At 41.6% G+C, this 9,505-nt stretch overlaps 2 protein-coding genes across 4 annotated transcripts; one reads left to right on the top strand and one right to left on the bottom strand.

Annotated features, from left to right (window-relative positions):
- Positions 1 to 869: 869 nt before the first annotated feature.
- Positions 870 to 5,156, top strand: lactb (lactamase, beta). Of its 3 annotated transcripts, none has more exons than XM_071915578.2 (6): positions 870 to 1,284; positions 1,396 to 1,480; positions 2,543 to 2,733; positions 2,850 to 3,159; positions 3,255 to 3,420; positions 4,106 to 5,156. In XM_071915578.2, exons 1-6 carry the CDS (start codon positions 916 to 918, stop codon positions 4,629 to 4,631), a joined length of 1,647 nt encoding a protein of 548 aa, XP_071771679.1. In that variant the 5' UTR covers positions 870 to 915; the 3' UTR covers positions 4,632 to 5,156. The 3 variants fall into 3 exon arrangements, with proteins under 3 accessions (XP_071771679.1, XP_071771680.1, XP_071771681.1); XM_071915579.2 differs by having other exon boundaries at positions 870 to 1,296; positions 1,414 to 1,480; positions 4,106 to 5,155; XM_071915580.2 differs by having other exon boundaries at positions 1,414 to 1,480; positions 4,106 to 5,154.
- Positions 5,157 to 5,759: 603 nt separating this feature from the next.
- On the bottom strand, positions 5,760 to 7,849 carry nrg4 (neuregulin 4). The gene is made up of 5 exons (XM_078283296.1): positions 7,737 to 7,849; positions 7,450 to 7,499; positions 7,055 to 7,148; positions 6,743 to 6,895; positions 5,760 to 6,564 (listed from the first exon to the last, which is right to left on the bottom strand). Exons 1-5 carry the CDS (start codon positions 7,742 to 7,744, stop codon positions 6,492 to 6,494), a joined length of 378 nt encoding a protein of 125 aa, XP_078139422.1. The 5' UTR covers positions 7,745 to 7,849; the 3' UTR covers positions 5,760 to 6,491.
- Positions 7,850 to 9,505: the final 1,656 nt, after the last annotated feature.

Here is a 9,505-nt window from a genome sequence, read left to right on the forward strand (position 1 = left end):
TTTTTTTTTTGTCCATCATATAGTCAAACTGAACTAGTCATGAAAAAGTGGGGTGATTAAATAACTCTTGATGAAATCCAAAGGGAGTGGGCAGCTTATATTTTATTTAAAGCACATTATCTCCCCTGTTGCAGATCTAGACCGTGCTTCCAGTAGCCTATGTGTTTGTTTTCAGAACAAATGGAGATCTGTTCATCTTTCAGCTTTATTACATTTACTCTTTGCTCATTTTGGCTTGACCCTCAGCTTCCAGTGAGGGGGAAAACACCGTCACGAGTGTTTCTTTGGTTCACTGGAGCTCACTGAGCAGCGCTGGACCATACAGGGTTTTGTCTATGAATAATCAAACCATTAGGAAACACGGTAAACGTGCATACGCAGACAGAATTGGAAAAAAGTCTGCAGTATATTTCCAATGCCAGTCCAACTACATGTTCTTTAAATGTGCTGACAGGAGCTAAGTAGCTGGCGCGTGACCCATGTGAAAGTCCTATGTCACACTAGTGATAATGTGAAGAGGTCAGTTTTGGTGTGTGTGTGTGTGTGTGTGTGTGTGTGTAAGTAGGGGGGGGGAGTGCACAAGACTAAATTAACAATCACGGAGATATTCACGCTTCTGTGCATAATACAAAATATGCGGTAAAACGGAAAGGGCATTTCATCTCACGTCGTCTAGAGTTACCTGTGAGACTTGAACTGTTCAAACGGTTCTTGTCTTATCTTTAACCCCCCAGGTCGGTACAGACCAAGGGTATATCCGCCGTCGCTCGACGCGGTGTCTGAATCGTGAATTGATTAAATTTGTCTGGCACAAGGACGTAAACAGGAAGTAAATTGTTAAATCCGCTTCTCCAAGCTCATCCAGCCGCTGGAACTTGGACAGTTATCGTCAATGTACGTGTAACATTTCTCACAATGTCTCGCTTGTTGCTGCCAAACCGTTTTTGTGCCAAATGTAAATATTGCATCCAGCTAACAGCGCGTGAGTCTCCTTTGTTGACACTGCGAGCCGGAGCGCGAGTCAAGCACCAACCGTCAGATAAGCAGAGTGTTTTTATTCAGCAACAAAGGCGGTTTGTCGGAGGGTCAACAGTTTTCAAATCTCGGTCAAAGTCCAGGCTTTGGATCTATGGCGTTGGTGCGGGAATAGCCTTAGCTTTAGGACTGAAATACCATGTTGACACAGCGAACAGTTCGTGCGACGATAAAATAATAGATGCAAAGAGGAGTGGGCGATACGATGCTGCAATTAAAGTTAGCAGAGACCTTGCGGAGCGGATAAAGGTAGGCACAGAGGTACCGTATACATGTTTTTTTTTCTGTTCCCCCTTGCTGGCCCCTTATATTACACCCTCTGCCCAACTCCACATGGCTGCATCAGCTCAGTTTTCACAGATGTCTGTCTGTTGTCAGGATGAGGTCGGAGCCCCAGGGTTGGTGGTCGGGGTGTCTGTGGATGGCAGTCCAGTCTGGTGTCAAGGTTGGTGCTTTTAGGTCTTTCAGGTCCGCTTTAAAGGTGCTACGTGTATCATTTTTAAACATCAAAATGTCATTGTCAAGTTAATTGTGATACTTTGGTATAGACCTAATTAGTGTAAAAAGGTGAGATAGTGGTTGAGAAGTTTTAGTAGCCTCAATCTCTCTCCAGTGGTAATGTCAGGGCTTCCCATAACCCCATTTGATTCCTGGGGATGTTGAATGATGCTGAAACAATAAGTCAATTAGTTAGCCTAATTGACAGAAAATTTATTGATTATAATTCTGATAATCGATTAACCGTTTTAGTCATTTGTCAAGTAAAAATGCCAAACATTTGCTGGTTACAGCTTCACAAATGCTCAGATTTGCTTGCTTTTCTCAGTTTCATATCATTATAAAATTAATTAAGACTAAGTAAGCGATTTTAAGACATCGCTTTGGGCCCTGGTAATTTGTGATGGGCATTTGTCATTATTTTTCGATATTTTCTAGACTAAATGATAAATCGATTAATCGAAAAAAATAAGTACATAGAGTCTAAAAAAACACTGTGCAACATCCAGTGACATTCACCTGCTTTTGATTTTTAACCCCGGAAAAAAGAGAATTGTCGATTTAGAGGCTAAAACATGGACAGTTCAACATGCACTTATATTTGGAGGTAATGTCTAGTATTGTTGTTTTATCTGAAACAACACCTAGGTAGCCTAACTTCTCAAAAAACATATTTTAGTGTTTCTGAACCCTTTAATAGATGTTAAGCTTTAGTTCCATTTGCGCTGCAAGAACAGTGGCCCTATTCCTGTTTTGTGCCGTAAAGCAATACAGCAGATTTCCAGAGAAATCTGACCTGGTGGCACACAATGTAAAATGCTGCGTATAGTCAAGTAGAGGCTACCAGTGCTCTCCACAATGGTCTCGTTTGTTTACTAATGTCTCACAATTAATGTGGTAGTGTTTTTTCTTTTTTTTAATTATTTATTTATATATCTTTAACATATTCTTCTCAAATCCTATTCAGATTCTGAATGTATCATGCATTTAAATATATGATCTAATTCAGGGCTCGGTTATGCTGATTTGGAGAATCGCGTACCATGCCGCCCGGAGACAGTGATGCGAATCGCCAGCATCAGTAAGCCCCTCACATCCGCAGCTGCTGCACGGCTGTGTGAGGAGGGGAAACTAGACCTTGATGTCCCAGTCCAGAAATATGTCCCCGAGTTTCCCCAGAAACAGTTTGATGGAGAAGATGTAAGTTAGTAGTTTCCTCATCTTCTGCAATCTTACCTTCCTCTTACTTTTTTTTTTTGGCGGAGTTCACAAATTGAGTTCACATGCACATTATTTACTCTGTTCCTGTCGTTCAGGTCACAATAACCCCACGAATGATTGTCTCTCACCTAAGCGGTATACGGCATTATGAGAAAGATGCAAAGAAAGTGAAGGAGGACAAGGAGAAAGCCAAGCGACTTTTGAAGCCGCCAGTGAAAGAGGAAAAGAGCTTAACTGGAAATAAAGATAAACTCACGACAGAACAAAACACCAGAGGCAAAGAGGCCAATCAGGCTCAGAAGAAAAAAGAGTTTGAGCACGAGGAGTACTACCTGAAAGACAACTTTGAAAATGTCATTCAGGCTCTGGACCTATTCAAGGATGACCCACTCATTTTCAAGCCTGGTAAAGCACGCATTTGTTTGCTAAATCATTGTGATTAATTTCAAATTTTTATCATAGTGTCTTACTAAATGAGGTTTATCTTTTCCCATATTCAGGCACCACCTTCCTGTACTCCACCCACGCCTTCACCCTGCTCAGTGCCGTTGTGGAACGGGTTGCCGGCCAGCGTTTCCTGGATCACATGATGAACATGTTCCGTGAGCTGGGAATGCTCAACACTGTGCCGGATGAGAATGATCCTATTATTTACCACCGCTCAAGGTAATCTGTAACCAAGGTCCAGCCAGGTCCAAAGCAGTGTCTCAGGCTAAAATTGAGGGGGCGGGAGATGTATAAGCTACAGGGTGGAATTGACCCTTTTCACAAACATGGCTGACATACTTCTGCTTCGTCTTAGCAGGCTATAGATCAGTTTCTGTCTCCTCCGGCTCTGTCTGTGATCACTTATGTTGTGTTTCAATATAACTTGTGACACAATACAAGTGTTGTCATTGACAAATCTTTCTGTTTCTGACAACTACACCACTATAAAAACGTGATTTGATGGAGGGTCACAAAATGCTAACAGCCCAGAAATTACAGTTAGCCTTGGTTAGCCAGTTAGCATTTTGTGCCCCTCGATCAAATCACTTTTTTATAGTCAAGCAGTCATCTGACAACAGAAACAGAAAGATATGTCAGTGACAACATCACTGATCACAGAGTCAGAGGCGACAATTGGCTTCTTAACATTGTTGGCAATGGAGAGAACTGATCTATACCCTGCTATGACGAAGAAGAAGTACGTCAGCCATGTTTGTGAAAAGGGTCTTTTGTGGAGCAACCTGTTGCTATTGCTTTGTGTTTATTTTGATTGCTCATGATGACCATGATTGTGTTGAGTTCAAATGACACAGTAAATATGTGATAGAGTGAGTCCATATTTACAGATTATGCTCCTCCACAGATTTTATCATCTCAACAAGAGAGGCCGTGTTGTGAACTGCCCGTACGTAGACAACTCCTACAAGTGGGCAGGAGGTGGCTTTCTTTCCACTGCGGGAGACCTGCTGCTGTTCGGTAACGCCCTGCTCTACAGCTACCAGGTGGCCCACCTGAAGGACACCAAAGGCTTGCTGCCTGGCTTCCTCAAACCCAGAACTGCCTTGGATCTGTGGGCCCCAGTGGACAAGACAGAGGCCAGCTGGGATAAGGATGGACTGTATGCCCAAGGCTGGCTGGTAGTGGAGAAGCTGCAGAAGTATGGGCAGTGCAGGAGTCGAAGGCACTATGTCTCACACACAGGAGGCGCTGTCGGGGCCAGCAGTGTCCTCCTGGTGTTACCCAGTGAGGAGACAGTTCAGCGCCAAGGACAGACCCCGGTCCTCCCACAGGGGGTAGTGGTCACCATCATCACTAACATGCAATCTGTGGGACTCAACAGCACAGCGTTGAAAATTGCCCACGAGTTTGACAAAGCCAGGAGCCTATGAGAGTAAGTTTACAGAAATGTTTGGGTTTACATTGCACCGCAAAGTCATTGCAAATCAAACACTTGATCTCATGTATTTTGATACAGCTTTTAAATGTGTCTGGAAAATGTGTTTGGAAATGTAATAAATCTTTTAACATGGATTTAATATACATTCTGTTAATATTGCAATGACATAAGCACAAACTTCCATTCTAACAGTTGCCTTAACGGTCAGGAAAGCCATACTACCACTAGGTGGAAGCAATGTACTGTATTTCTAACACTAAAAGAAGCCCATTGACCTATGAGATCAGTTTGTTTACTGAATACAGATGTTCATTCAACTCTCTCTTAAAAAGTAACACAACAACCTAGTACCTTTTAATATATGTATTTCTGAATTTGAGAAAAATAAAAGCTTGTCAAAGACATTTGAAAGAGCTACAGTGATATTTAAAGCAGCGTGTCATGGCTCCCAAAGTTCTACACAGCATGAAATGGTGATTATGTGTGTAAGGGCTCACCCAATCCTGATCTCTCTTCACAACAACATGTCATATTCTTGAATGAACATGGTTTGTTTTTGTCCTAACTTACGCCTCGCATATACAGTATATTGTAGGTTTCAAATATTCCATTTTTAAAAAGTAGGGTGACAATTTCACCTTTTACTCATCAATTTAGCAAGCTCACGTGCAAGGTATTATTTTTATATACAGTCCAATGCTGAAAGTAACTTCCAGCCATCAATAAAATACTGATTTAAAGTGTTTGAAGTTAAGCCAACAAGAAAAATCGCCGATTTTGATGCCTGAGTGAATGTCTAGTAACCCTTTCTTTATGATGACAAGAATTTGAAGGCGTAACTAAACTGTCAGCAAGCCAAATTTAGTTTTTCCCACAGTTGATTGTGAGCAATTCCTGGAGAGTGTAAGAAGTCCATCAAGATGGCAAGACAATGAATCACTGGAAAAGCAGTCCAATGAGTTTTAATTCCCCTCCTGAGCTGACTGAATTGAAGCTGATTTGATGCCACCACGCTGATTGTAAAACCCTGGGATCTCCTGTGCCCGTTTTTAGATTTAAGAGGACTGATGAATGGCTTCTTGGCATAACTTAATTGTACAGATACACACACAATGTATCACTAGGTTTGGGGTGTGTGTGTGTGTGTGTGCTTTCCCACCTGAAATCACACAGTCATATCATTCAGTAGGGATAATTGCATGTATTTACACAATCACAAAATATGTACAATTTATAGTGAGTTTACATTCATTGTGTGATACAAAGGGTTATTTTACAATCTCATGCCATTATCTAATATCAAATTCAGTATTGATCAATGTGAATTAAAAATAGCATCTCAAAAAATAACCTTTTCTACATAGCCAAACTATGCTTTATAAATATATTGCAGGATACAAAGTACATAGATTGAAATGTGACTTTCTTAATGTGAGTAACAACAATGCTAACATCATAGCCACATTAAAAAGGCTATTGTGTTAGGTACCATTCATTTCCCACTCACCCCCTTTTTTCATACCCTGTGTGTGTGTGTATTTCTGTGTTTGTGTTAATGATAAAACACCTTACTGTAGCAAATTGAATCAAATCCAGAACTCATATGAGACTATATATCGGCTATACATGTATAGGGGCTGCAGTTATAATCCAGACAGATCTTCTGCCAGTGAAGGTCAGCGCAGTGTGGTAGAACAATGTGCATTTTTCCTCTACTTGGTCCTTCATAGCCTTATCCCAAGCAGCATCAAGTCCAACAGAGAAACTCACACACTCTCATACCTGGGAACTATTTCATCATCCCATCCAGTGCGTAACCAAAACAGAAAACAAATGTAAAATGGGCGGAGGATCATACATTTGGTTTTACTCTCCAGTACTGTTGCTGATTGCTCTGTTGGCTCTTTGGCTTGGATCTCAACACCCTATATGAGGACACAAGAAATTTGTATTAGCTTGGCTAAAATGTATTCTGGCTGGCATACAATAATACCAAGACTGTATAATACAACTATATCATAGACATGTCGATGCATCCACGTCTTACTGCTATTTTTAGATGCTTTGAGAATAGGAGCGACCCTAAATCCATCAGTTACTTACTTGCATGTGTAGTAGATAACAACTGCCAGTATCACTAAGACAAGGAGGGCAACGATGACCACGGCTGCAATTAACCCCGCCTGCCCTGCATTGGTGGAAGTGCTTAAGAGCTGGTGCTGCTCACATCTGCTGCCACTGTAATGTCCGCTGCACCTATAAAGTCAGATGTAAAGGACAACAATGTAGCCAAGCTGTCAGAAAGGAGGGGAATTTGGTCAACAATATGTAATGAAAACTCCACATATGCTCCACATTCAAGTAGAAGGTGGCAGACACATTCTTACATGGGAGACACATTTTTCTGTAACTTACACACAGGAGAGCGTGCCCATAGAAGGTAATTTGTAGCATGTCCCTCCATGCATGCAGTAGGTGGCCTCCAGCTCACCACAAGGGTTACCGTGTTCTATACATAGAAATAATCACAACATTTTAGGAAAGATCTCTGTAGATACCAAGCTTAAGATAAAATATCCCCTTTTCTTTACAGGATCTGGACAAGTTTTTGTGTTTCCTCGTGCCCCAGGTGTCACCAATATCACTTAGAGTCTGGTTAGTGCAGAGGATTCCCACTACAAATCAGATTACATGCAGTAACAGTTTGCTTCTTAGTGATAGCTGTGTCAGTGACAGCGAGGACTTGGTAACAGGACTGAGTATTGTCATTCCAAACCATGATAATAGTTTCCAATCATTTGCTTTATTACCTGCCATCATTTGGGATACGTTTCTCTGTCTTGCTGTCTCCTGAGAATACCTGAAAGATATGGAACATAAAGAGTTACAGAGAGGAAAGTGATTGGTTTCACCTCGGAGGACATGTCATAACCTGAAATATCAGATGCCAACCGTGAAAACAACCTGCGTGTTATTCCCATTTGTCGCCACGTCTGGAAGGTATCGTGAATCTAGATCTGCGTTGTTACACAGAGGAAGGTCTTGTCGTCACCTCGCACAAAATAAACCATAAATGTTTTCAGTCTCGATTCCTTACCAGCTCATGAAATCCCAGCTCCCTGTAGGTTAGTGCAGGTTCCCAAGGTGAGTCATAGTGAAGGCTCGAAATAACTCGGAACTGCTTTTTGTTAGGCCTCTGAAGGCACTGCCATGTGGGCGGGTTCCTTGGGCTAAAAAAATGTTGTGATTGCAGTTTGTCCACATTGTAAATGGCATGCTAAATGTCAGGATACTACCTACTGATTCTCAGTCATTTTGGTAGAGCGTGTGAGAAATGATGTCATTTAATGAGTGAGCAATATGTAACACACAGCTATCACAGGTATATAAAGACTCCCACGTCATCTCTACGAGTGATGTACAGTGTGAGAGAATCTGAGAAGGCTGCCGTTTGACCTAAATGAGATGTTTTTGTTAGCTCTTGAATGGGAGTTAATTCAGTTGCATCACTAGACAATGCTCAGGATGGGTGAGGAGATCACCTGTTGTCTGTGTGACTTCGGCATGTCTGGGTTTGGTAAGAAACAACGGAATGTGTGGCATGCAAAGAAGCCTTTGGAATTAAAAGCACAGGCATGAATGGAATCGTGGGAACTTTTTTTTTGCAGTCTAATAACATACCACACCACTTCCTTCAGACTTGTAATTACTATTTTCTGTTCAGAACCGTTAGTTGACTCATCAACAGGCCATTTTTTTGTTATTTTCAGCAGTTCCTTAGAAATTGTGTTGTAAAATGTGTAATAATCCTGCAATTAGGGCTACTCCCATGTTACAACGTTAGGCTACACTGTGGTGATGAGTTGGTGTCTGCTAGTTTATTTTGGGTTTAATTTGAGTTCCACCAGTCTATTTCTGATGATATAATGGCATATTAGTCTACTTATCGCTATAATGTTGCGGTTAATTGGCCTCAGTGCATAGTTATGCTTGGGAAATTTCATTTGGCCAAAAATATATATTTGTTTAATGTTGAGGCTAACCGTTTTCTCGATTTACCCCGTTTCATACTTCTGTTTAATAGGCCATTCAACCATGTGAATATACACCGAACTGTAATCCTATGATACATTTTAGAAGGATACTACGCAAATATCACAGCAATACTATAAGTGCCTAGATGACTAGTATAGTGATACCACAGATTGTATATAAATACCATTAAATAATATAAGTCACTATAAACTTACTATTGACTACCACAGACACACATATAAGTCACTGTAGGAATATTGTAGTGATTTTTCGTTCGGGTGCGTTGTTATCGCGAGGAACTCTGAAGCTCAAGAGGTGAAGTGAAGCGAGAGTGTTTTTCTACGTCGACGCTTCCAGGGTGGCATAGAGAGAGAGAGAGGGACGTCGGCTCTCATGGCTTACACTAGAAATACAGACTATATCTAGGCTTCTTTTTTCGGAAAAAGAACCTAGTCCTTGTTGGTGGCTCTGCTCGCCACACATCTTGTAGGTAATGGAATCCCGTTTTCAGCACCTGGACAGCTCCTGGTCGTGAACCTCTTATTATTGGGCACATGGAGTCCCTGGTGTGATTGTGGGGGAAGCCCTGTGAGCATTATGCCTCCTTTCAAAGATGTCGTTATCTTCATGATTCAGTGACAGGCGGGCAGATCACCTCGTTGAAGGATGGTGCTTTCAGTCCGGGCTAGGTGTTTTCGTTGTGCACTGTATTCCAAGAAGCAATACGGGTGCTTGGCCAATACAAATTTGAGGGGAATCGCAGCCTACACACAGCAAGATCCGAGCTTCCCTCACACTGATCATCATCGGCGAGGGAGATATTACCATCAT

The sequence above is a fragment of the Centroberyx gerrardi genome, chromosome 4 (genome assembly GCF_048128805.1).
Source record: "Centroberyx gerrardi isolate f3 chromosome 4, fCenGer3.hap1.cur.20231027, whole genome shotgun sequence".
In the NCBI taxonomy this organism is placed as follows: Eukaryota; Metazoa; Chordata; class Actinopteri; order Beryciformes; family Berycidae; genus Centroberyx; species Centroberyx gerrardi.

Bases quoted from the DNA above. Each gene is read 5' to 3' on its own strand.
- lactb (XM_071915578.2), top strand. From the start codon at position 916: ATGTCTCGCTTGTTGCTGCCAAACCGTTTTTGTGCCAAATGTAAATAT. The intron at 3,160-3,254 runs GTAAAGCACGCA...TCCCATATTCAG, and splicing joins CCCACTCATTTTCAAGCCTG to GCACCACCTTCCTGTACTCC. The intron at 3,421-4,105 runs GTAATCTGTAAC...GCTCCTCCACAG, and splicing joins ATTATTTACCACCGCTCAAG to ATTTTATCATCTCAACAAGA.
- nrg4 (XM_078283296.1), bottom strand. The intron at 7,149-7,449 runs GTAATAAAGCAA...TTCTATGTATAG, and splicing joins CGTATCCCAAATGATGGCAG to AACACGGTAACCCTTGTGGT. The intron at 6,565-6,742 runs GTAAGTAACTGA...GTCCTCATATAG, and splicing joins GTTATCTACTACACATGCAA to GGTGTTGAGATCCAAGCCAA.